Genomic DNA, 22173 nt, shown 5'->3' on the forward strand with positions numbered 1-22173 from the left:
TTTATTAAGTAGTACAGCAAGGCTACACATACACACCCTAAAGTTCAGTATATCCTGGCTTGTTTTATTCAAAGAGAGGAGGGTGCTCTTTTTAAAAACATCTTTTAATGAGGCATGATAGGAGCCTGCTTCATCATTTCTGTCAGAAAAGGCTTCAAGCACAGGAGCTTGGAAGGGAATTGATTCTTAAATAAGTTTATCTGTTTTCTCTGTATGGTTAATATAAGTTTTTGCTTAAAAGTAGAGAAAGAAGCTTCAAAGGCACTATTTTTTTTAATAAAGGGAAAATAAATGTAAATTCAATGACAAGTAAAAGACGAGGATTCCATTCCAGTATTTTGAAGTCAGGTATGACTTGCCCATTAATAGATTGTCTTTACATAGTAATCCCAATGGAGGACCTAATGATGAATCTAGTGGAAAGTCTCCGGTGGTGCATATATCATGAAGGTGAATAAGAGATACTCCACTTTTTTTTTTCAAGTAGAGCTAAGATTTGCTGGCTTCATGCCCCCCCTCCCCTCTTTAAGCAAACATGGCCTCCTGGATGATTCTGAGGATAAGCCAAGTGTTTATAGTCTAGGTGCTCATGACTTCTGGAAAAGCCATTGGGCAACAGCTCTCGGTGTGTGCTCTGAAGGTGTGATGAGGAAGGGAACAGGCTATTGGTTCTCTTGCCTTCCAGAAATTAACCCTGAAGCATGTTGGGAAACTGAGGAAGATACCAGCATCTATTCTTCCTCCCTCCCCCATCTATCAGCAAGGTGTAAGGTGCACGCTGATTGCTATAATGCCTTCTACCACATGTGCCTGTTTTATATGCTTAACAACTTTATTAGGTCATTTTTTCCCTTCAACATTAATTAACCTAATATTTTCTCTGCTTACTTATATTAAGATTTCATTCAAGGCTTCATTTGTACTCAGGAACAAATTTTTAATATACTACAAATAATAGTAACTAATTACTTCATATATTACATGATGCCTTAAAAAGATATGAAAATGATAAAGATACCAAAATGGCAAGGATTTGTCTTTGCTTAGGAAAAGTAAGAAGGGAAAATTGTGGCAGAGAGGTGAAAATATTTTCCCCGTTTCCTGAAATATCCCTAGAGATATAGAAAATAGCATAGTTTTTATAAGGTAACTTATCTCTTGCTGTAATAGTGAACTATATTCATCTTCTTTAAGCCACCATTGGAACCTGGGACCATTTTGTATGAAGCAGAGATCATGCAGTTTGTGGAAGACATAAGAAAATGGAAGGACAGATATATCGTGGTTAAAAATGATTTTGCCGTGGAAAGCTATGAGAACAAAGAGGTAAGTTCTTGTTAGCCCCTGGTCCTTGTAAAATTCTGAAAACACTGGCTGGGATGATTGGCATGCCCATCCTTGGTGACTGATTCATTCAGTTAGCAATCTTTCATTCCGATACCTATTGTGATTAGTAGATATCCACTCATTATAAGCCATAGGCCACCGTTCTAGGCCAAGCGTTATACGAGGTTCTGGATAAAGAGCAGCTGATCAGAAGAACACTTTCTGTCTATGGACAAGGTAGACTTGGAACAAGCTCTAGCTGTGAGTGTGAAAATAGAAAGCTAGAATAGAAAGCATGAAAATAGGGCTGGAAATGTGGCTTAGTGCCTAGCATGCTTGAAGCCCTGGGTTTAGTTCCTCAGTATCACATTAACAGAAAAAGCCAGAAATGGTGCTGTGACAAAAGAAACTCAGGGACAGTGTCTAAGCCCTGAGTTCAAGCTCCATGGCTGACCAAAAAAAGAAAGAAAGAAAAGGAAAAAAGTATAAAATATGGGCCTTACCTGTGGCCATGGGGTCCTTCCCAGGCACTGTTGTGCTAGCTTTCCTTCTTTATTTTCATGTCTTCCCACTCTTAAGCCTCATTTGTGACAGGTGTCTAAGAGTTAGCTATGCAAGAAGACTGTGATTGAATTAACCTGGCTTCCCAGGAGGTTAGAACACTTTACATACTTTATTTCACCTTTTTTCCCAGGTTATTTTTGTTTTCTGCAAAATGTAGAGGAATTGATATACATAATGTATGGAAGCCTTCTATACCAGAGAGGACTTCAGTGTTACTGTAGCTTATATCTTTCCCCGGGCAGGGCGGTGGCATGCCACAGAGGAGAAGGACATTGGGGAAGGGGAACTTGGAGAATGGAGTTTAGGTGAAGTTGTGTCACATGGCAGATGACTTACTACCTAGGCCTCAATTAAACTAAAGAACTCGGTCAAATGGTCCCAGCTGTCCCTTTCAGATCTCATAACGTAAACATTAAAACTATATAGGGCTGGGAAGGTGGCTCAGTGGTAGAGCGCTTGCCTTGCATGCACGAGGCCCTGGGTTCGATTCCTCAGCACCACATAAGCAGAAAAAGCTGGAAGTGGTACTGTGGCTCAAGTGGTAGAGTGCTAGCCTTGAGCTGAAGAGCTGAGGGACAGCGCCCAGGCCCACAGTTTAGGCCCTACTACTGGCAAAAAAATAAAAATTAAAAATCTATATAGAGTCACAAGCTCCCTTTGAAATGGATAGCTGAATCACTTAAAGACTGCAACAGATTCCAACTAGGCTATCTTGACGGTAAGCTCAACAGTCACCCGGAGACTAAACTCTGGAGTACAATAAGCAATTGCCTGATACAAAGCTATTCGGCAGATAGATTAGGAGTTTCTTACCCACTTTACTGGAAATGTTCAATAAAATATAATGAAATATATTTTGTAGCCTACTAGACAAGGATCAACTATTCTCTTGGATAAGATTTTTTTTCTCTTCAACATTAAGGTAATATTCCTCTGCTTGTCTATATTAGGATTCCATTCAATACTTTATTTACATTCAGTAACAAGTTATCAATACTCTACAAATAATTGTAAGCAATCACCTTACATTTTGCATGGTTCCTTACCAAGTCCTTTCAGGGAATCTGGAGATGAGACAGGATGGCTGAATGGCTAGTGAACTTTATGGACTTCCAATCACATAAGTGCTTGTTACAAGAGATATCTTCTTTAACCTCGGCTTCTTAAGTATAAATGGTGTGCATTATCCCTTTGTCATTGCATTGTGCCAAGGATTAAGTGAATAAAAGTATTGAAGCCCTTAGAATGGCCAGGCTTCTGGGTAAGCCTAATATATGACAAATGTTGGTGGGATTACCACTCTGTCAACTGCGAGGATACACTTGTAGAGCTTATTCCTAGAATATATAGAAGTTTGCACTATGTTTAACAAGTTTCATTGTGAATCAAAATCTGGCGTTTCATTTCTTCATTTTTACAAAACTTCCTCCGTTTTCTTACAATTGTACGACAGTTGTGCTGCTTTCTTTTCTTTGCTCATAATTTTCAACTAATGCGTTCAGGTTGTTAAGCTATGGTGACTGAAGTAGATAAGAATCAAATATTTTTAAGGACCCCTTTGGGTATTTAAAGAAAAAGTCCATGCAGTTAGTCATCATTAGTTAAAATTTTAATAATACCTTATTTTATAATTTACTGGAGTAGTTTTTAAAAGGACACCTAAGAGCTAGGTATTAAATACCTATGAACTGCCTATGATTGGTATGGAGAGTCCAGCTTGGTGGTAGTTAAGCAGGAAGCTGGATACCTATCATCTCATAACTACTCCCCACTTCCTATACTTGGGGGCTACTGGTAAGTGGGAGTCCTGGGTTGGTTACCTACTCAGTGTTGACTAGTTATTGGACCTCTTTCAGCCTCTATCTTCTCACTTTACTTTGAAAAGGAAGATAATACCTAATTTATTGTGCTGTCTTCAGGATTAAGTGATACAATGTTTACAAAAGCCAACATTGAGGCTTATGATAACTAAAGACACAATTCACATCTGAGTCTAGTAGGAATCCATTGGCATCTAAACTTTCTCAAAGTCATACAAATTTCCATTCTTTGTTACACTCTGGGTCTCTGATGGATTTGAGCAGTTGACTAGTGTTTCTTACAAGTATGAAAATAAACTTCTTAGAAACCTCTAGGTTTGTTTGGTTTGCGTCCTTTCAGTTACTATGTTCTGAATACTAAATATGTTGTTATTATTCTGAGTTTGCTGCCCAGGTCAATGTTATTATAGTTTTTCCCAACAGTATACCCAAGATTTTGCATACCACACTATCTTGTTTCAATTTTCAACTTGCTTTTAGGCTGTTCTTTTCAAAATTTTATGCAAACATGCAGTCTCCCCTCAGATGCACATGCTTGAATTTTATCTGATCAGTATGTTCTTATGGGTGTATCTGAGCAGCTGCGTTAGCAGTGTTTGTGCCTCTGGCGTGGCTCAGGCAAGAGGGCTTCCTGTCTGCCTGCGACAATTCATTCCGATGTTACAAGCTGTACTTCTAGTCATTTTACTGCAAAACTGCTATACCTCAGGGCAAAATGGCAGCACATTTTTATCATGGCTACATAGAAATGTCTTTGATGAGACTGTGTGGTAACCATGGTTACATTTATACATCCCACCACCTCATTAGTCACCACCCGTGGCCCACATCAGCCACCAAGCCTTTTGTGCAATGCTGGTGTGATCATCACCTTTGTGGTTATCAGAATGATTCAGGAGTCAGAGCTGAAATGGTAAATAAGCCACACACTATCTATGTAGGTGTTTCTGAGATTCTATTTTCACCGTTTGAGAACAATCTACCTGGAATCTCCCTGAGATTAGACCACTGGTTTACCATACTGTGCCCACCACACAAAAGTAATAAACAGTGCCTTGAGTGTAGCAGGTTTAACAAAATGTCTTTTTAAAAAATCAGTGACATAGTATGGGGTTTGCTATCTCTGGGTATATATGTCTGAGTCTACCCATTTGTAATCTTTCTGATATTTTTCAAAACTCCAAACAGGGGAAACCTCATTCATGAATGCCTTTTCTTTTTAGGCCTATCAGAAAGGAGCTGCTCCTAAAAGCCGAATTCTTCCTGCTGGTGGCAGGGTGTTAACCTCAGAAGATGAATATAACGTGTTATCTGATAGGCATTTCCCAGACCCCACTGGTGAGTCTCTGAGCAATGTTTTCCAGGGGGAAAGTCCCTTCATTTGCTTTGTTTAGCTACATCAGTGGCTCTCAGTGGGGGAGAGGGATTTTACTGCCAGCAATATTCGGCAGTGCCTGGAGACCTATTAGTTGGAAAATGGTATTTATGTTATGTTATATTATATTCATTATATTATATATCTGGTATTCGGCCAGTGAAGGCCGGTGGTGCTGCCAAGACCCCACAGTGTGCAAGACATCCTCCCCCAACAGTGAAGAATTATCTAAATTAAATATCAGTGATGCCACGGCGGAGAAACCTTGGACTAGAAACCCATGTTCCGTAGACAAATAGGAGATATAATTTCTCTAATTCAGGTAGATATTGTACCACATTAATAGTTTTACACCCCAATTAATGACACGAATAAATTTTTTGAGACACAACATATATGCTATGAGCCAGGAATATTGAAGCTTTTTGAATATAAGATGGGCTATGATATTACCACGTAGGGCAGCAGAAATAACCAGATATGTCTCAGTCTGTGAAATGTACAGTCTTCACATGTGGGATATTTATTATCCTTCTAACTTTACAGTAATAAATAATACATAAAATATCATAAAATCAGTCTCTCTCTCATGCGCGCCTACACGCACACACAAATCTCATTAAGCAATCTTATAGTAACTCACAACTACTGGATATAAAAAGACATCACATTAATTTACATATTTATAAATAGGGCTGAATGGAGAGAGCACTGGCCTGAGAATTATGATTTGGATTTAGTCCTAACTTTACAAATGTTTTCAGTAGCAAGCTGCTGCATCTCCTGGTTTCTGTTTCGTATTCATTCCATTTATTTTCATGTAGAGAAAGGGATGAGTGATAAGTAGACCACATAGAGCAGTTCATAGAGACTTGTGAACTGTGGATAATGTAATAAAAACTCCATGGGGCTTTGTGTAAATCATACCACCCTGTAATTACTTGCTTTCTTGTAGATAGCACTAGCTTTATTAATGGGCATAATTATTTCATTAAAATTCATGGGGAAAATGTAATCATTTTATCTGTTGTTATTTTGGTGCAGAATGCTTAGCATGATGCTTTTAAAAAACATATTCCTAGGACTAGCACTTGGTTCAAAATCCTAGAATAACAAATTATTACTTAAAAATATACTTTAGACTAAAACATACTTTCTGTGCACTATACCTATTCTTCTTTTTTTTTTTTTTTGGTCCGGTCGTGAAGTCTGAACTCTGGGCCTGGGCGCTGTCCCTCAGCTCTTCAGCTCAAGGCTAGCGCTCTACCACTTGAGCCACAGAGCCACTTCCGGCTTTTTTCTTTTTGCTTATGTGGTGCTGAGGAATCCAACCCAGGGCCTCGAGCATGCAAGGCAAGCGCTCTACCACTGAGCCCCCTTCCCAGCCCCTATATCTATTCTTATATTTTGTATTTTCTATCAACATCATGCTATCTTTGCTGTGGAGTTCCATGGAGAAATGGGAAAGCAACATGTTGATTTGATAGTCTTTCCAGAACTTTCTGATGAAATCACTCAGAACAATGTATTTATTGATTTATTGGTGAAATCCTACCAGAAGGAATGAAGAGAAGGACAAAGCACAAGGCCTGTGTGACTAATGTGCATTGGCCCCAGGGCTTCCTACTGGGACATCTGATGACTATTTTTGTTTTATGTCATGAGCTTCTACATCTTAAAAATAGAATATTCCACAGTGGATCATTTGTGATATCACTGCAACTCAACACAGAAAATATGCAGACTAATGATGGCATTTGGAAAATTGTTAGAAAAGGTTAAGTAAGAGATGACTTCGGGTTAATGGGAGTGAAACTTTGAAATGCAAAGGGTCAATAGTTGTTTGCACAAAATTGTGACACATTGGAAAAGACAAGAACTGCTTTACAAAACTATGTTAATCAGGACTCTCTGTGTGACGCTGTTTCTACTGCAGAGGATAAATTAAACACACAAAGAAAAAACCAGGAGAGAAATTAACCTTGCTTGAGAAAAGGCACTCATAGCTTATGAATAAATATGTGTTCTTTATGGCAAGGGTGATAGATCAAAAAATCCCCCTCCCCCACATTTTCACTAGAGCCATTCATTTAGCTGGCATTTCATTAGTTAGAATCTGGTTTACTGCACACTACAAAAAAAAAATCTCCAATTACATACAGCAGGGTTTATTATCTTGCTAAAAACACTTGGGTATTAGTTCAGGGTTGGTGTGGCAGACTTATATATCTGTTAGGAACCTAAGCTTTTTCTAGCTTTCTCTTCTTTTATTTCTAGGTATGGGTCCTTTTTTTAGCCGAGTCTAGGATGGCTGCTAGAGTTCTAACCATAGCTGGAATTACCAGGAAAGACAAAGGGAGAGGAGTGTATTTCTTTCTCTTTGTTTCTTTGTTGCTTCCTTCTTTCCTTCCTTCCCTTCTTTCTTTCTTGCTTGCTTTCCTGCTTTCTCCCTCCCTTTTTCTTCCCTCTTTTCCTCCCTGTTTTCCTCTCTCTCCATCTCCCTCAACAATACCTTCAGGTTTCACAAGCCACAACTTAAAACTACAAGGGGGGCTGAAAATGTGGGTATGTTTTTATTCTGTATGGTTATTTGTCTAACTAAAAATCAGAGTCTTATTGCTGAGAAGGGAGAGAATAAACAGTGTGTTATAACTAGAGGTCTCTACAGCATTCAACTACTCATCCTTTTTTCCTCCATATGTTAAGCCTTCTTATGATATTCTGTGCAAGGCATTGTGCTAGGCACTCATGGGCTCCAACCTCAGCTTCCAGAGCATTTGTCCTTTCTGTTACCTTCTGATATTAAGCCAGGTTTGATAAGCCAGGATGCCTGTAATCCTAGTACTTGGGAGGATGAGACAGAAAAATCATGAATTTAAGGTCTGTTGAAGCTGTCAAGCAAGATACTATCTCAGAAAACAAAAAGCCAAGATCAAACAAAAGGGAAAAACCCACACCCTTAAGATTCCAGATGGAACAGTACACCTATAGATGCCCCTAAAATCTAGTTTTCACTTAAGCCAATCCTGGTTTATTCATTGCTCCATGGCTAAGTATGAATCACGATTATAATCTATTCCTTAGTAGGTGAGTCAGTAGCTTATTTATTTTTTAACCACAAGGTCTTACTCTGGTAGCTAGGCTAGCCATGGTACTCAGCACTGGACTCACTCCTAAATACGGAACGTCACTAACCTCTCAGAGAATTGTTCTTTCTTTATTTTCTCAGAAATGGGTGAACCTTTTCTGTAGGCCAGGAGTACAGAACTAATTTTCCCTTCTGTGAGTTCTTTCTGATGCTGGAAAAAAGTTGGGACTTTTTAACACGTGCAATGTCATATAGCAGGATCACATGAAAGAAACACGGCTGATGTCTTGGTTCTGAATAGTTCTGGTCCCATAGTTTAACATGAGTTTCTTGGAATTGATTTTGAGGGAAGATAGGCCATGCTGGGATTGAACCCATGGTCTTTTACATGCTAAGCACGTACTCTACCATTGAGCTACACACCTCTAGCCTCCAGAGTGTCATCCTCTCTTTTTCAAGGCTTCTAACTAGGTTAACATAGCTCATCTATTCATTCAACATCAAGGAAACTGGGAGCAAGGTGACCCTGAGAGTCAGTGGGAAAGAATAGTTTTGTTTGTTTGTTTTTTGCCGGTCATGGGGCCTGAACTCTGGGTCTGGGCTCTGTCCCTCAGCTCTTCAGCTCAAGGCTAGTGCTCTACCACTGGAGCCACAGCGCCACTCCCGGCCTTTTCTGTTTATGTGGTGCTGAGGAATCGAACCCAGGGCCTCATGCTTGCAAGGCATGCACTCTACTGCTGAGCTACCTTCCCAGGCCCGGGAAAGAATAGTTTTAAAAGAAGGGATCATTAGCAGCAACAGATGTTTCAGGTCAGATTGAAAGGATGGTGAAAGCCTAGTGTAGAAGTTTACTCTTGTAAACTACTGAGGAGACTGAATCTTGGAGGATGCTGATTTGAAGCCAGACCAAGCAGAAAAATCAGTAACATTCTATGTCCAGTTAATCAGCAAAAAGCGGTGCTAGGGGCATACTTCAGGTAAACCAAGTGCGCATGAGTCCCTGAGTACAAAGAAAAGACAAGAAGGAAGAAGAAAGCATGGCTGGCGGTCAGGGTGACATTAATGATCTTGTGTATAAGTTAGGAGTTAGAGGGGCAGCGTAGCAGGTGGCAGAGACAGCAATTTTTGCTCAGCTGTGACAGGATGAAGAAAAGCTTGGAGAAACTGGAGCCTGCAGGGTAAAGAGAGCATGCATGAGCAAGTGAACTCTGTCTGCAGAACTCTGTATTGAGACATGGCTGTCTGTGTTCAGTGGCTGTGGCTGTTCCTGAGGAGGAGGAGCCCCCTGATGATGGAGTTCCTGATAGAGAGTGAGGTAGTGGAGCTGGTGGAGGGCTAGAGTAGAGCTTCAATGACCAGTTTTTCTCACCCACTTCCCATCTCATGTGGGTTCCCAGGTACTTGAAATCAATATAGGAGATGAAAGCCACATGTTTTTAAATGATGTGCGTTTCCAATACTTTTTCAGCCACCAGTGAGAAGGAAAACACTCAGCCCTTTGTGGTCCTGCCCAAGGCATTCCCAGTGTACCTGTGGCAACCCTTCCTCAGACACGGCTACTTCTGCTTCCACGAGGCCACGGACCAGAAGAAGTTCAGTGCGCTTCTGAGTGACTGCATCAGACACCTGAATCACGGTACGCTTCATTCCCAGGGGCTTCGTGCTCTGAGTTGCCCTGGCTTATCATCTGCTTCCTGGATTCTTAAAAAGAGCTGCCAGTGATTGTGCAACCCCAGGGAAGGAGAGAGAAAACCAAGTGAAGGGAGTTTTGCACAAGAGGAACTCAGAGTGTCAGTGAATCCTGATGTGGAATGGTGGCAGGGGTCAGCCTGCATTCCACCATGCTGTGTTTGTTCTTGCCTATTGCTTGCCAGATAATCCATTCTCCTTTTCCTGGTGATTTAATCTATATGCCAAGAAAAAAATGTTTCTCAGTTATCTTCACCTTCTGAATATCAACTAAGATCAGTTGCATATTTCATTGCCATTAGTATTGGTTTCCCAATTGGTGACCATCACTAATTGTCACTGTAGTGAATAAGGTTAATTTGCCTCACATGTAGAGAGGTTCCAGACCATGGATCATGGGCTCTTGCTTTGGGGCCTGTGGCAAGGCCACACATCTGGGTGAGAGCATGATATGGCACCTGTGATGTCTGGGAAGAAAAAGAAAGCAAGAAAGGGCCAGAGTCTCATAACACCCTTCCAGAGCAGACCCCCAAACCCTTCAATATGCCCGGCTCTTAAAGTCCCCACCATCTCCAGAGTGAGCTCCACATCTTCTAACACACCAGCCTTTGGAGGATATTGCTCAAAATCCTAGCAGTGATTCTCAAAACTGAGAACTGCTTGACTGATATTAATTAAAACACAGGTAGGCGCTTGAGCTGCACCCTCAGACACTCCAATTCATGGGACTACGGTGGACCCCACATTCTGCTTTTCTAAGAAACTGCCACATGATGCAGATGCTGCTAGTCTATGGGTCACACTTGGAGTGGTATTGTTTCATTAATTAAATCCACACATGGCCTTGAGGTCTAGATTTAATTAATATTCCATCTGCAGTAAAAGAGACTTCTTATCCCAATAAGTGGTGGTTTCTGACATTTTGATATGAATGATGGTTTTGCTGGAGTCCATGAAGCCTCAGTTACAGATATCTATCCTACATTTTTTGGCAGTTGGAAGGCAGCCTATCAAATACCACAAGGGGCTGACTGTTGCAACCTGTGTGTAGGTGCTGTAAACAGAGTAAGGAAGCATCTGAAAGTTCCTGCCTTTGGAAATCTAAATTCAAACGAGGAAGAGAGACAAACCCAACCATAAATTCTAATTTGATAGTTGCCAAACTAAGATGTTAAAATGTAACTACAAGTTACTGACTAAAGAAGAAAAGTGCACTAAGTTCCAACTTAGCAGTGGTTCGACTTATATTGCCTTCCAGTTTTTGATGCTACAAAAGTGTTACACTTTTAGGCTACCGATGTTCTCCTTTGATGCTACACAGTAGCAGTGAATGGCAGCTTCAAGCCAGCCACAGGCCTGAGGATAACCACTCAATATACACTATTCTGTGTTACCTGAGTTTTATGACTTATGCTTTGGGATTTTTGCAGCCCTGTGCCTACAAAACCATCACCTGTATATATATGTCAGATATTCCACACATCACTACAAAGCAGGGTTTTTTTTTAGTATACTTTTTTTATTGTAAAGATACTGTACAGAGGGGTTATATTTAAATGAGAAAGGTAATGAGTACATTTCCTATCAAGTATTGTTACCTCCTCCTTTGTTTTTCCCCTACCATCCCTTCCTGTCCCACCTCCCCAACTCCTCCCTCCCTGCCCCTGCAAGTCAGGTTTTGTTAGATTTTTGTCCAGATGTAGGCGATTGCTGCGGATACTGAGCTGGGATGCTTGGTAAGCTGACGCATGACATGTATTTTCAACTCATGATGGGTTTGTTGAGATGCAATGCCGAGGTAAGCAAAGAAGCACGTGTACAGTTTACAGTTGTCAGAAGAGGCCTCTTTGGTTAAGCTAAGTGGCCTCTTCCAAGGGCTTCTCTTTCCCTGCTATGACTAATTTGAGCACATGTGTACTTTAAAGTTCAGTAGTTTCCTTGAGACTGTCAGGTCCACAGAACAGCAGTCACTAGTGATGCATCTCAGCCAGTTCATTTGTGCATCAGAGGCTGATCAGAATTGGTTTTACTATAGCAAGTTCAAGGAACATTTATAATTTGACTTATTTTTGTTGTTGTTGTTATTGGTAGTGGGGTTTGAACTTGGGGCTTCCTACTCCTTCGGGTCACATCATATTGATTTTTACCCAAAGACGTTACAAACATAATACCCTTTCTTAAGAGCTTGTCTTGATGTTTTGATGTTTTAGTGGCAAGAAAACTAGCGGGCTGGTCTGTCCAGCACTGCCTGGTCTGTCTAGCTCGTTTTTCACTACACTTAATATTTCTGTCTTTGGTCTAGTATGAGCATGCAGTTGGCACTAAACACAGGACCCATGGAATTTCACTGAACAGAGAATGTTCTCTTCCTAGCCAAAATGGGCCTTGCTGCATTCTCCTTCCTTGTACATAATAGGAATTTCTCTAGGAGCTTTGGATGCTCTGTGGCCTACAGTCAGATACCATTTATGGAAGATTTCAGTTACTTCAGAACCCAGCTCTTAGCTCCAGTGTTTTATCAAAGGCATTAAGGCAATAGGTCTAGTTATATTACCCACGTCCTTTGGCACATTATTCTGTCCAGTGACCATGTGCTCCTTCCAGAGACTTCCTGTAGACAATTGGACATGACCTCCAGTAGCTTCAGTCAGAACCACAGTCCCTCGCAGCATTTCAGGAGCAGACTTTGGCTGTCATAGGCTGCTGAGCCGGTGGCTTTCTCCCACCAGGCTTCTTTTTCTGTGTTTAGTGCACAAAGTGCCATCTTAATGAATCACTTTTTCTACTCTGGGCTTTATTCATGATGTGATCTTCAGTAAATGAGTACCAGGATTGTTTTAGCCTGCTAGTTTACAACTTTTCTCATAGTTCTAAAAGAGTTTAAAATTAGATGGAAAATTAGGACTATGATTAGGGCCAGAAACTCTGAAGGGCTTTCTGGGAGCCTGTGTCTTCCACCCTAGACAAGCAGAGGAAACACTCGGCCTGCTGCTACCATGGGTCCTTTGGCTCTCTGGCCCCCATATATCTCTGTGGAGAACTGGGTTCCAGAACTCCAGCAGCTGATTCAGGGCCATTGTTAATCCTAACTTGGGTGTCCGTGGATGCGTTTTCTAGTGCTCAAATGCAACAGCCTGGCCCATGATTCCCCAGAGTGTTGGGTCCAAATGTCTAGTTGACCAAGTTGATTCATTTGGAATCCAGTACCACTTCCGGTGGTCTTTAAAGGAAGAAGTGTTTTCTATGGAACCCTGACAAAGGACCTGATTATATCTATTCTTGGACCTTATCCAAAGGGTGGTGAGGGCAAGGGCAAGATCTGTGATCCTCTCTCTTTTGAGGGTGAATCAGATTTTACATGCTTCAAAGATTATTTATACTTCTTAGGAACACAGATGCATGGGGAGAAAAGGAGGGAGGGGGAGAGAGAGAGAGAGAGAGAGTATGTGTGTGTGTGTGTGTGTGTGTGTTGTTTTAACATTAGCATTAGCATCTCTTCATTGAGCAGGAAATCTCAGTCTTTAAAGAACATCTGATTCCTCCCATACTCTGTGCTAAGGATCAAGCCTGTTGTGAGATCTGTACCTAAAACAGCTAAGGCTTTCTCGCCCCACTATAATCCTTTGTCTCCGACTAGGGAAGGGCACAGTTCTGAATGCCAGCTGTCACAAAGTGTAACTTGAATCAATCCAAGGTGTTCTGAGACAGTCCTATTCAGATTTTTAGTTTGCAAAATATGATTATTGTAGTTTTAAAGATATGGGTGAAAGTTCTGACAAATACAGAGGACTGAACACTTACAAACTAGACTAATGGTCATTATCAGTGCAAATCTGCACTTCCAGCTCAGGGTCAGCATTCCTTGGTATGTGAATGGGTCAGAAAGGGCATAAGTATTTTTGGTAGGAAGAATAGGATACATGAGGGCTGGAATCAACACAGAACATGGGCCCATTAAAGGAATTGAGAGAATCTTATGGGGGTGTGGCTTAGATAGGAGTTGGGAGCCAAATGGAGATGGGGACACTGCAAGATACAGGCTTTGTGATGCTTATTAAGAATCTGGGTGAAGCAGGTGTCTCATGCCAGAAATTCTAGCTATGAGAGAGATGGCAATCAAGAGGGAGAGTATGGAGATTTGTGGTTTAGGCATTACATTCCTGAGACCCCATCTCAACAATAGTTTTCATCCCAGCTATATTAGGAGGCTGAGTTTGGGGGGACCATGGTTTCAGGCCAGCCCGGGCAGGTAAGTCTATGAGCCTTTATCTCAATGGAAGAAACTGACCAGGGCACTGTGCACCTGCCATCCTAGCTATGCTAGGAAGGAAAAAATACAGTGATGACATTCCCAGTGTTCTCTGGGCAGAAAGCAAGATTCTGTCTCAAAAGTAACCAGTGCAAAAAAGGATTGTAGGGGCTGGGATGTAGCTCAGTGACAAAGTGCTTGCCAAGCAAGTGCAACGTCCTGGGTTCGATCCCCAGTACCAAAAAAAAGACAAAAAAGGATTGTAGGCATGGTTCAGCCTTTCAGTAGTAGACTACCTGCCTAGCAATTACAAGGCTCATAGTTCAAAAGTCAATAGTGCTTCTCTCAAAGAATTTGGAAGCCTGGTGTCTCTGCGCATGTCTGTAATTGCAATACTTAGGAAGCTAGGTAGGAGGATCTCAGGAGGATCTCAAGTTATAGACCAGCCTGTGATACATATGAAGACCTGTCTCAAGACAAGCAACTCTCCAAAACAATTTGGACATTAACCACACAATGGAAAACCACTGAAGTGTTTTAAGCACACAGGTAACCTGATCAGAAACTAGTTCTGTGGAGGTGGCCACATGTTGGTGGGAGATGGGAGGCTAGCATATTGTAGTATCAAGAAGGTACTTAGAAAGTATGAGCAAGGACACAGCTGGTGGAAGTCTATACCACACAGAGGTGCATGAGTGAGTGAAAGAATTCAATAGAAAGCCATTTTCCTCAGCCTAGAGAAAGGAGGAAGAAAGAAACAAGGGGGGGGGGTTATTAGAAGCAGCCATCACTGGATGAATGGTAATTCTGCAAAGGAGGTCCAATCTAGTAAAGTCTTGTTCAACAGTGTTGCAGTAGCCTGAAGGTCAGCCAGGACTATCACTTACAAAATGTCAGTGTTCCTATATACCGTCATGAGCACTGAGGAAAAAGAGATAGTAGCTGATTGGGGAAGTAGGAAGGCAATGGGTTGAAAAAGAACCAGAAGGAAGAATCAGAGGACTTTGACCAAAAAAAAAAAAAAAAAGCAATAATGTGAAGACACTGTGCAAACACCCGAGCAGTTCAATCACCTGTAACAATCGTAACCTCCAAGAGTGTGTGCGTGGACAGGGAGACAGACCGAATGTGAGGCTGTAATTGGTTGCTCTGCCAGTGTTGTGTGCCAGACATTCCTTCCCAGAAACCGCATGCCAAATCAAAAGTCATTATTAGATTTGATTTTGACACTAGCATGTTTTAAGTATTCAATAAATGCTGCTGAATTAAATAGACTTTGGGAACAGAGAAAGACCTGACAGTTCAAATCAGACAGAGCAAACTCTTATTTTTTATTTGAACACAGTGAGTTTTCTCTCTAACACCTAACAGTAACTCTCAGGTTTATTTTCATTGACTTAATTTCTATTCAAAGCACATTATCTCCTGTGAAACAGGTTCATTACTTGAGGGACTAAGAATCTGGCATAGGCTTCAATCAATTCTGACAGAAACTTTTGTAATGTTTGAAAATACACTTGTGAATTGTGTGGCACTTGCTCATATTTCTGGGCAAACATAGACATGAGTTGGAAACTTTTAACTTATATTCCAGTGTTTGGAGGCACCATACTACAAATGAATAATGTTTGGAGATTGCCAAACAATGATACAATTTTTGCACACATCTCTTCAAATGCCTTTACTTAAGAAAATTTTATGGCATAAAGAGACCTTTATGCACAGAGACCTTTATGCACTGCAAACACAATGCTTAGTAATTGCTGTTTCATAAAAACTAGGACTGAAGGTGTGGTTCAAGTGGTACAGCACCTGCCTGGCATGCATGAGGTCCTGTGTTAAATTCTCAGTATTTCAATTGAAACAAAATGAAACAGAAAACCAAAATAAATAAGCAAACGAACCAACAAGCAAACACTCAATTGGAAATCAACTTCCTCCTTTAGTAGTAAGGTTCCAAAAGCAATCCTTGCAAATGATTTTCTCTCCTTGGACTCCATTCTTCCCTGGAGTTTACACTGTGCTAAATTATTCATATTTCTCTTTGTCCCTTTGAGAGTACATGTCTTTTTCTGTAAACAATTGTTACTTCCCCCTTTCTGGCTCTTGCTGATTATTCATAAAACTCTGCATTCTGGAGAGAGTCACTTATTTTATTCATTCATGACTGTTAAGGCTTCAGTAGGTCATAGCTAATTAGTGGCAAAGAACAAAATGTCCTGTCACCTTACCCTGGACATCTGTTCCTGTTAGATCTACCATGTTGCTTTTCAGCATTACATTACCTTGAACATTTAAAGCATGCTTTTTAAATCCACTACCCTGCTGATACAGTTGCATGATCCAGAGGAAAGGAAATCGGAAATAAATCACTTAGGGTCCTCTGAGAGGTCGGATGGATCGAATTTATAAGTAGTACTATCTAAGCTGACTTTGGTATATTGTCTGTCATCTGAACATGACCATATAATTTAATTTAGATATAATCTGAAGATAAAGTATCTGACATGGTGGCTTATATTCTGGTTAAATTTTCATAGTCTGAAATGAAAACCGCAGATGATTTTAGACAATTTAAATCAAAACTTTATGTCTCCTATGAGCACATAGGTTGGCAGATTTTAAATATAATTGACTAAATTGTGCCTTCCTATTACTTAGACTTCTGGGTCTGATTAAATTACTTGAAGTTCTCAAAGTAGTCTGAGTTGGAAGTGAAAAACTGGCCTCCACCAGGAACTAGAGGAAAGAGAAATGCTGTCAATCAACCATTTGAGTTCATCACCACTGCATGCTTGTAGTCTTAAGTTCAGTGTTGCTTAAAGCTACGTTACCACTGAACTACATTTGAATACTCCTTTGGGCCTGTCAAACCAGTATTATTTCAGTGAAATCACCAAGTTCCCACCCCTTTTCCCACTTCTTATCAACCAAATAGTTGTTTGAGCATAAAGATTGTAAAATGATATGATTTTTATAAAGATGACAGATGGGAACAAGAAGAAAAACATTAAACAAGTAAAGAACTGAAGTTCACTCAAGCAATTTTTCAATCTGTACTTTTAGTTTGTGTAGATTCCAAAGTCACTGAACAGTTTTTGGTATGAACTCTGATTGATTATGGCTAAATTCAAGTAGCTTTCAAGTTTCTTTTTAAACTTGTAAGTGGGACTTGTTAAGATTGAAACATACGTATTAAGATGACAGAGTATATATGATAGCTATTTTAATATGTAACAAGATAACATTGTACAAGGACTCTATTTGGTGTATATCCATGGACTTCTTTTTAAAATCAACATCCTTTCACCAAGAATTGCGTGGAGAAATTTCTCTGATGCTGCACTATAATAACCCATGTTTCCCCTTCTTAGCCATGAATAAAGGAGAGAAGACAGATGGAAGAGACCATGCCAGGAGTGTTACTCATTCTATTAATTGTCTTGAGTTTTCAAAGTTAAATATTGAGTATCTATAGCATTTATGATGTAGTTACAAAGCATACAGAACATTACTGCTACCTCTAGAAAGTTTTTATATGTCCTTCCCTGATTTTGTTACCTCTCCCTATAAGAATGTGTTCACTTTGTTTTTACCTCTAGTGGCATGAAGGTTTACATTATCCTCTCCTTTTTCCATGGATATCTTCATGATGCCTCTTTATTCTCTGCAACACCAGTGATCCTTCTGAGTTCTTCCCCCAGCCTCCTCCAATATTTGCTGTTTTCTTTTTTTTTTAATCGGTCATGGGGCTTGAACTCTGGGCTTGGGCGCTGTCCCTGCACTCTTCAGCTCAAGGCAAACTCTCTACCGCTTGAGCCACAGCACCACATCCTCCTCCAATATTTTCTATTGTACTAGTCCTCCTGGAAGTGTGTTGATTTGCCTCAACCTAAAATAAAATCCCAGAATTCGTGCTTTGTAGACTTGTTTTCTATTCATTTAAAAAAATCACTTTCCTTCTACTTCCTTGGGCTTCGAATTACTGGATTTCAATTTAATGCTATTTGCTTTCCCCATCATACTTGTTCTAAAATACTTGCAGATATGCTGATGTTCTTTCCTTCACAAAGAGAGCCTGGTATTTTCCTTCACTCAAGGGTGGGCCAAACTTTGTGACTTACCCTATACACAGAATGTGGCAGAAGTGGTAGCTTGGCTTTCATAAATAGGCCACCAAAGAGGACTAGCCTCTGCCTGACATCCTAGGTCTTAAAGAGCTTTATTGTCATCATAGGGAAACATACAGCAAGCCCACAGGGAGGCTGTGTCAATAGATAGGACCTGAGTGCTCCTGCATGCAGTCAGCAGCTATGTGCCACGAGAGGAGCACCTCTCTCTGGTCAAATCCTCTGATAGTTGCTGCTGTGATCAGAGTGTGATGGCATCCTCGTGAGAGGATTCTGGCTAGAAGCAGCCATTCAGGCTGCTTTACAATGCCCAAGCCACATAATGATGAGAGATAATTAATACTCATCATTATTTTAAGTTACTAGCTTTTGGATTAATGTTTTGGAGGGGCACACTAAAAATTAAAATACCCATTAACCATAGCTCTGCTGCTGCTATAGACTAAGCACTGAGATGCTTTAAATTTCATTCTACATATTATTTCATCTGAATCTCAGTATTTTAAAAATGTAGTATTTTTTATTATTCCAATTTGAATACTTTCTAGTTATTATTAGTTCTTCTTTTACTTGCATGTTACTTAAAATTGTGTTAGAGTTTAGAATTGTGTATTTTTATTGTTTTGACAGTACTAGGGTTTTAACTTAGGGCCTCATACAATCCTACACTACTTGAGCCACTTAGTCCTTTTTGTTTTTAGTTTGTTTTTCAGATGGAGTCTTATGTTTTCACTTGGAATACCTTTGATCTTGATCCTCCTATCTTTGTTCCCCAAGTAGCTAGAACTACAAGTGCGCACCATTTCAAGCCTTTAGAATTTTGTTTTGTAAATTATAAATATGTGCTCTGCATTTGTAATTGATTTATAACTATCATTGTAGAAAGACAGCATGAGCCAGATGGTGTCAAAATTTGTGCATCTTGCTTTGTGCCCCATACATGGGTTGATTTTTGGAAGCACTTCATATTATTCTATAGCAATTTATGCCCATTAGCTCAAGTATATCCAACAGTCATTCAAAATTATCTTCTTAATAATTATTGTTTGCTGTGAAAAAAATGATCAGTTACTGAGAAAGGCATGTTCAAATTTGCTACTATTATAGTATGTTTACTTTAGGATTTGCATTTCTATTGATTGTTGAATTATATATTTTAAGATGTGTGCATATCTATGTGTATTCATTAGATGGATACCTATTTAGTATTGTTCTACATCATGGTGAGCTATATTTATAATGAAATTTATTATGATTTATATATTTTATCCTTACTAATTCAATTTTTGTTAAACTCATTTTATCTGGTATTAATGTAGTTACACTGACAATTTTATTTTAAGGCTTACATAGAATATCTGTTGGATAAAAAGACCTGAAAGTAGACACAGCATTTGGTGTATTTATGTCTATTACAATTATTCATAGTTTTTGTTTTAAATTCCACCTTTATTTTTCTTTTGACACAAAAATCTTACAACATTGCCCAGGCTAGCCTTGAACAACCCAAATTAAAAAATTTGTGTTTTAATCAGAATCCCACTAAAGCTGAGAATGGCCACTTCCTGTGATCTTGTTCCCATAGGTAAAATGTTTTGTTTTAAGCCAGTCAATTTTTATTTTTCTTAATAATTAAGAAAGCTCTAGTACAAACTCTATTTCAGGCAAAAGAAACTGTATCCAGATGAGAAGTCTGACATGTAGAAGCCATAAGCAAAATAAGTAGTGGGGAAATGACTACCCAAATGGGTGCCACATCAGCATTTTGACTATTGTCAATCAAAAACAACCAAGAAGCAGCCAGCAAAAGAAGGGCCTTCTGGCTTTACCTTTCTGCCTGAAAGCAAGGCGTGAATTTCCCACGAGAAAGCTCTTCTCCTGGTGGCAGGAAGAAGATATTGTTCTGATCACTAAAGGCAAGGAAGGAGTCCATACCAAGATGTTTTTTACTTGTCTCACTTAAAAAACAAAACAACACAAAACAAAAAAACCTTATATTTTAATTAGACTCTGCATATATTCTCTAGACTTAGAAGCTCAAATCTCTTTTTTTATCTTTTAATTTTTAAATTGTTATTATAAAGGAGATGTACCAAATCCCTTTTAATTCCTCTATGATTCATCACCCTTGTTTAAATAATAGATAACTCCCCAACCCTATTTTTTTTTTTTTTGGTCAGGCTTGGGGCCTGAACTCTGGGCCTGGGCGGTGTCCCTCAGCTCTTCAGCTCAAGGCTAGTGCTCTACCACTTGAGCCACAGTGCCACTTCTGGCATTTTCTGCTTATGTGGTGCTGAGGAACTGAACCCAGGGCCTCATGCATATGAGGCAAGCACTCTACCAGTGAGCCACCTTCCCAGGCCCCAAATCTATATTTTATGAGACCCCCTGTTCTGTGTAACAATATTAAAACTAAATGAAATTTGTGGCCATTTCCTCTCTTAATCTATCTATGTTTAGCTTAATTCAGAGGTTCCAGTAACTACATCTACAATAAAAGTTTTATTTCCTGTACAAGGGCAAAAGTGTGATAAAGATTAAACCTATAGAAAATAGCAATAATATATAGCAATATAGTTGGGATTAAAAATGAAAATAAAAATAAATTAATAAAATTAAAAAATGTGAAAAATAGCAATATATTCAGGGTTGAAATTGTTTTAAATATAATGAAAATTTAAGTTCACACAGCCTTTAAATGGAGAGACATGTTGAAGGAACTAAAGTACTCCTAATTACCCATAATTTTTAGGTAAAATGAAGGATGTTTGATTAGTTTTTGACTTTGATAAGTTGTTCTACAAGCTACTAGCAAAATAGAAACAGAATACATGTATAGCCTATTTGTGTTTTATATATATATACACATATATATCTCATTTGTGATGTTTGGGAGTAATCCAAAATTGTACTTTTATGCTATGTAGCTAGAAAAGCACGTGCAAATTTTAGTCAGCTTTCCACTCGAAATAGTTCCAGCATTAATGGATTCATTGTAAACAATCTGAAGACTGCTTCATCAGATGTTATTTATCTAAGTTTATCCATAGAGAAAGATCTTTAACAATATTTTTCAAAATGTGTTCTGTTAACTGCTTGAATGAGTTTATGTGGGTGAGGGAGAGAGGAAGAACATCTTAGATTCCTGAGCTTTATTGCACACTTACTGAATTAGAATCTCTGAAGACAAACTTCCCAAATCTGTGTTTTAATCAGAATCCCTCTAAAGCTGAGAATGGCCACTTCCTGTGATCTTGCTCTCATATGTAAAATGTTTTGTTTTAAGCCAGTCAATTTTTATTTTTCTTAAGTTGTATGCCTGGTAGAGAACTAGGATTTTTATAATATAAAATGAATGTTTAAGCCAGGCACCAGTGCGTCATGCCTGTAATCCTAGCTACTCAGGAGGCTGATACCTGAGGATCGCAGTTCAAAACCTGCCCGGGCGGGAAAGTCTGTGAGACTCTTATGTCCTATAAACCACTCAAAAACCGGAAGTGGCGCTGTGGCTCAAGCAGTAGAGCGCTCGCCTTGAGCTGAAGACCACAAGGACAGCGCCCAAACCCAGAGTTCAAGCCCCACAACAGACCAAAAAAAAAAATCAATGTTTAAAAAGATATTCAATAAGATAGTTAAAAAGAAATGCATGAGGAAAAAGTAGTGCTTAGTTAGTGTTGGATAAATGAAAATATTTTTGTAAAGGAAATGTCATATGACCTGCTGAGTTTCATTTCTAAATTAAAACTATTCCTTTTTTTTTCTTTCTTTTTTTCTCGATCATGGGGCTTGAACTCTGGGCTTGGGCACTATCCCTGCACTCTTCAGCTCAAGGCGAGTGCTCTACTGCTTGAGCACAGCACCACTTCTGGTTTTCTGGTGGTTAATTGGAGATAAGAGTGTCACAGACTTTCCTGCCTGGGCTGGCTTTGAAC

The 22173-nt window shown here is 39.5% G+C and overlaps 1 protein-coding gene across 1 annotated transcript in view; it reads left to right on the plus strand.

The window, feature by feature from the left end:
- Positions 1-22173, plus strand: part of Fam129a (family with sequence similarity 129, member A) — a 151775-nt gene that overhangs the window by 68056 nt on the left and 61546 nt on the right. Inside the window, exons 3-5 of the mRNA XM_013021860.1 lie at positions 1195-1326; positions 4934-5048; positions 9642-9809. Coding sequence (XP_012877314.1) covers positions 1195-1326; positions 4934-5048; positions 9642-9809 — 415 coding nt within the window. The remainder of the gene's footprint in view (positions 1-1194; positions 1327-4933; positions 5049-9641; positions 9810-22173) is intronic.

The sequence above is a fragment of the Dipodomys ordii genome, unplaced genomic scaffold (assembly GCF_000151885.1).
Source record: "Dipodomys ordii isolate 6190 unplaced genomic scaffold, Dord_2.0 Scaffold57, whole genome shotgun sequence".
Lineage (NCBI taxonomy): Eukaryota > Metazoa > Chordata > Mammalia > Rodentia > Heteromyidae > Dipodomys > Dipodomys ordii.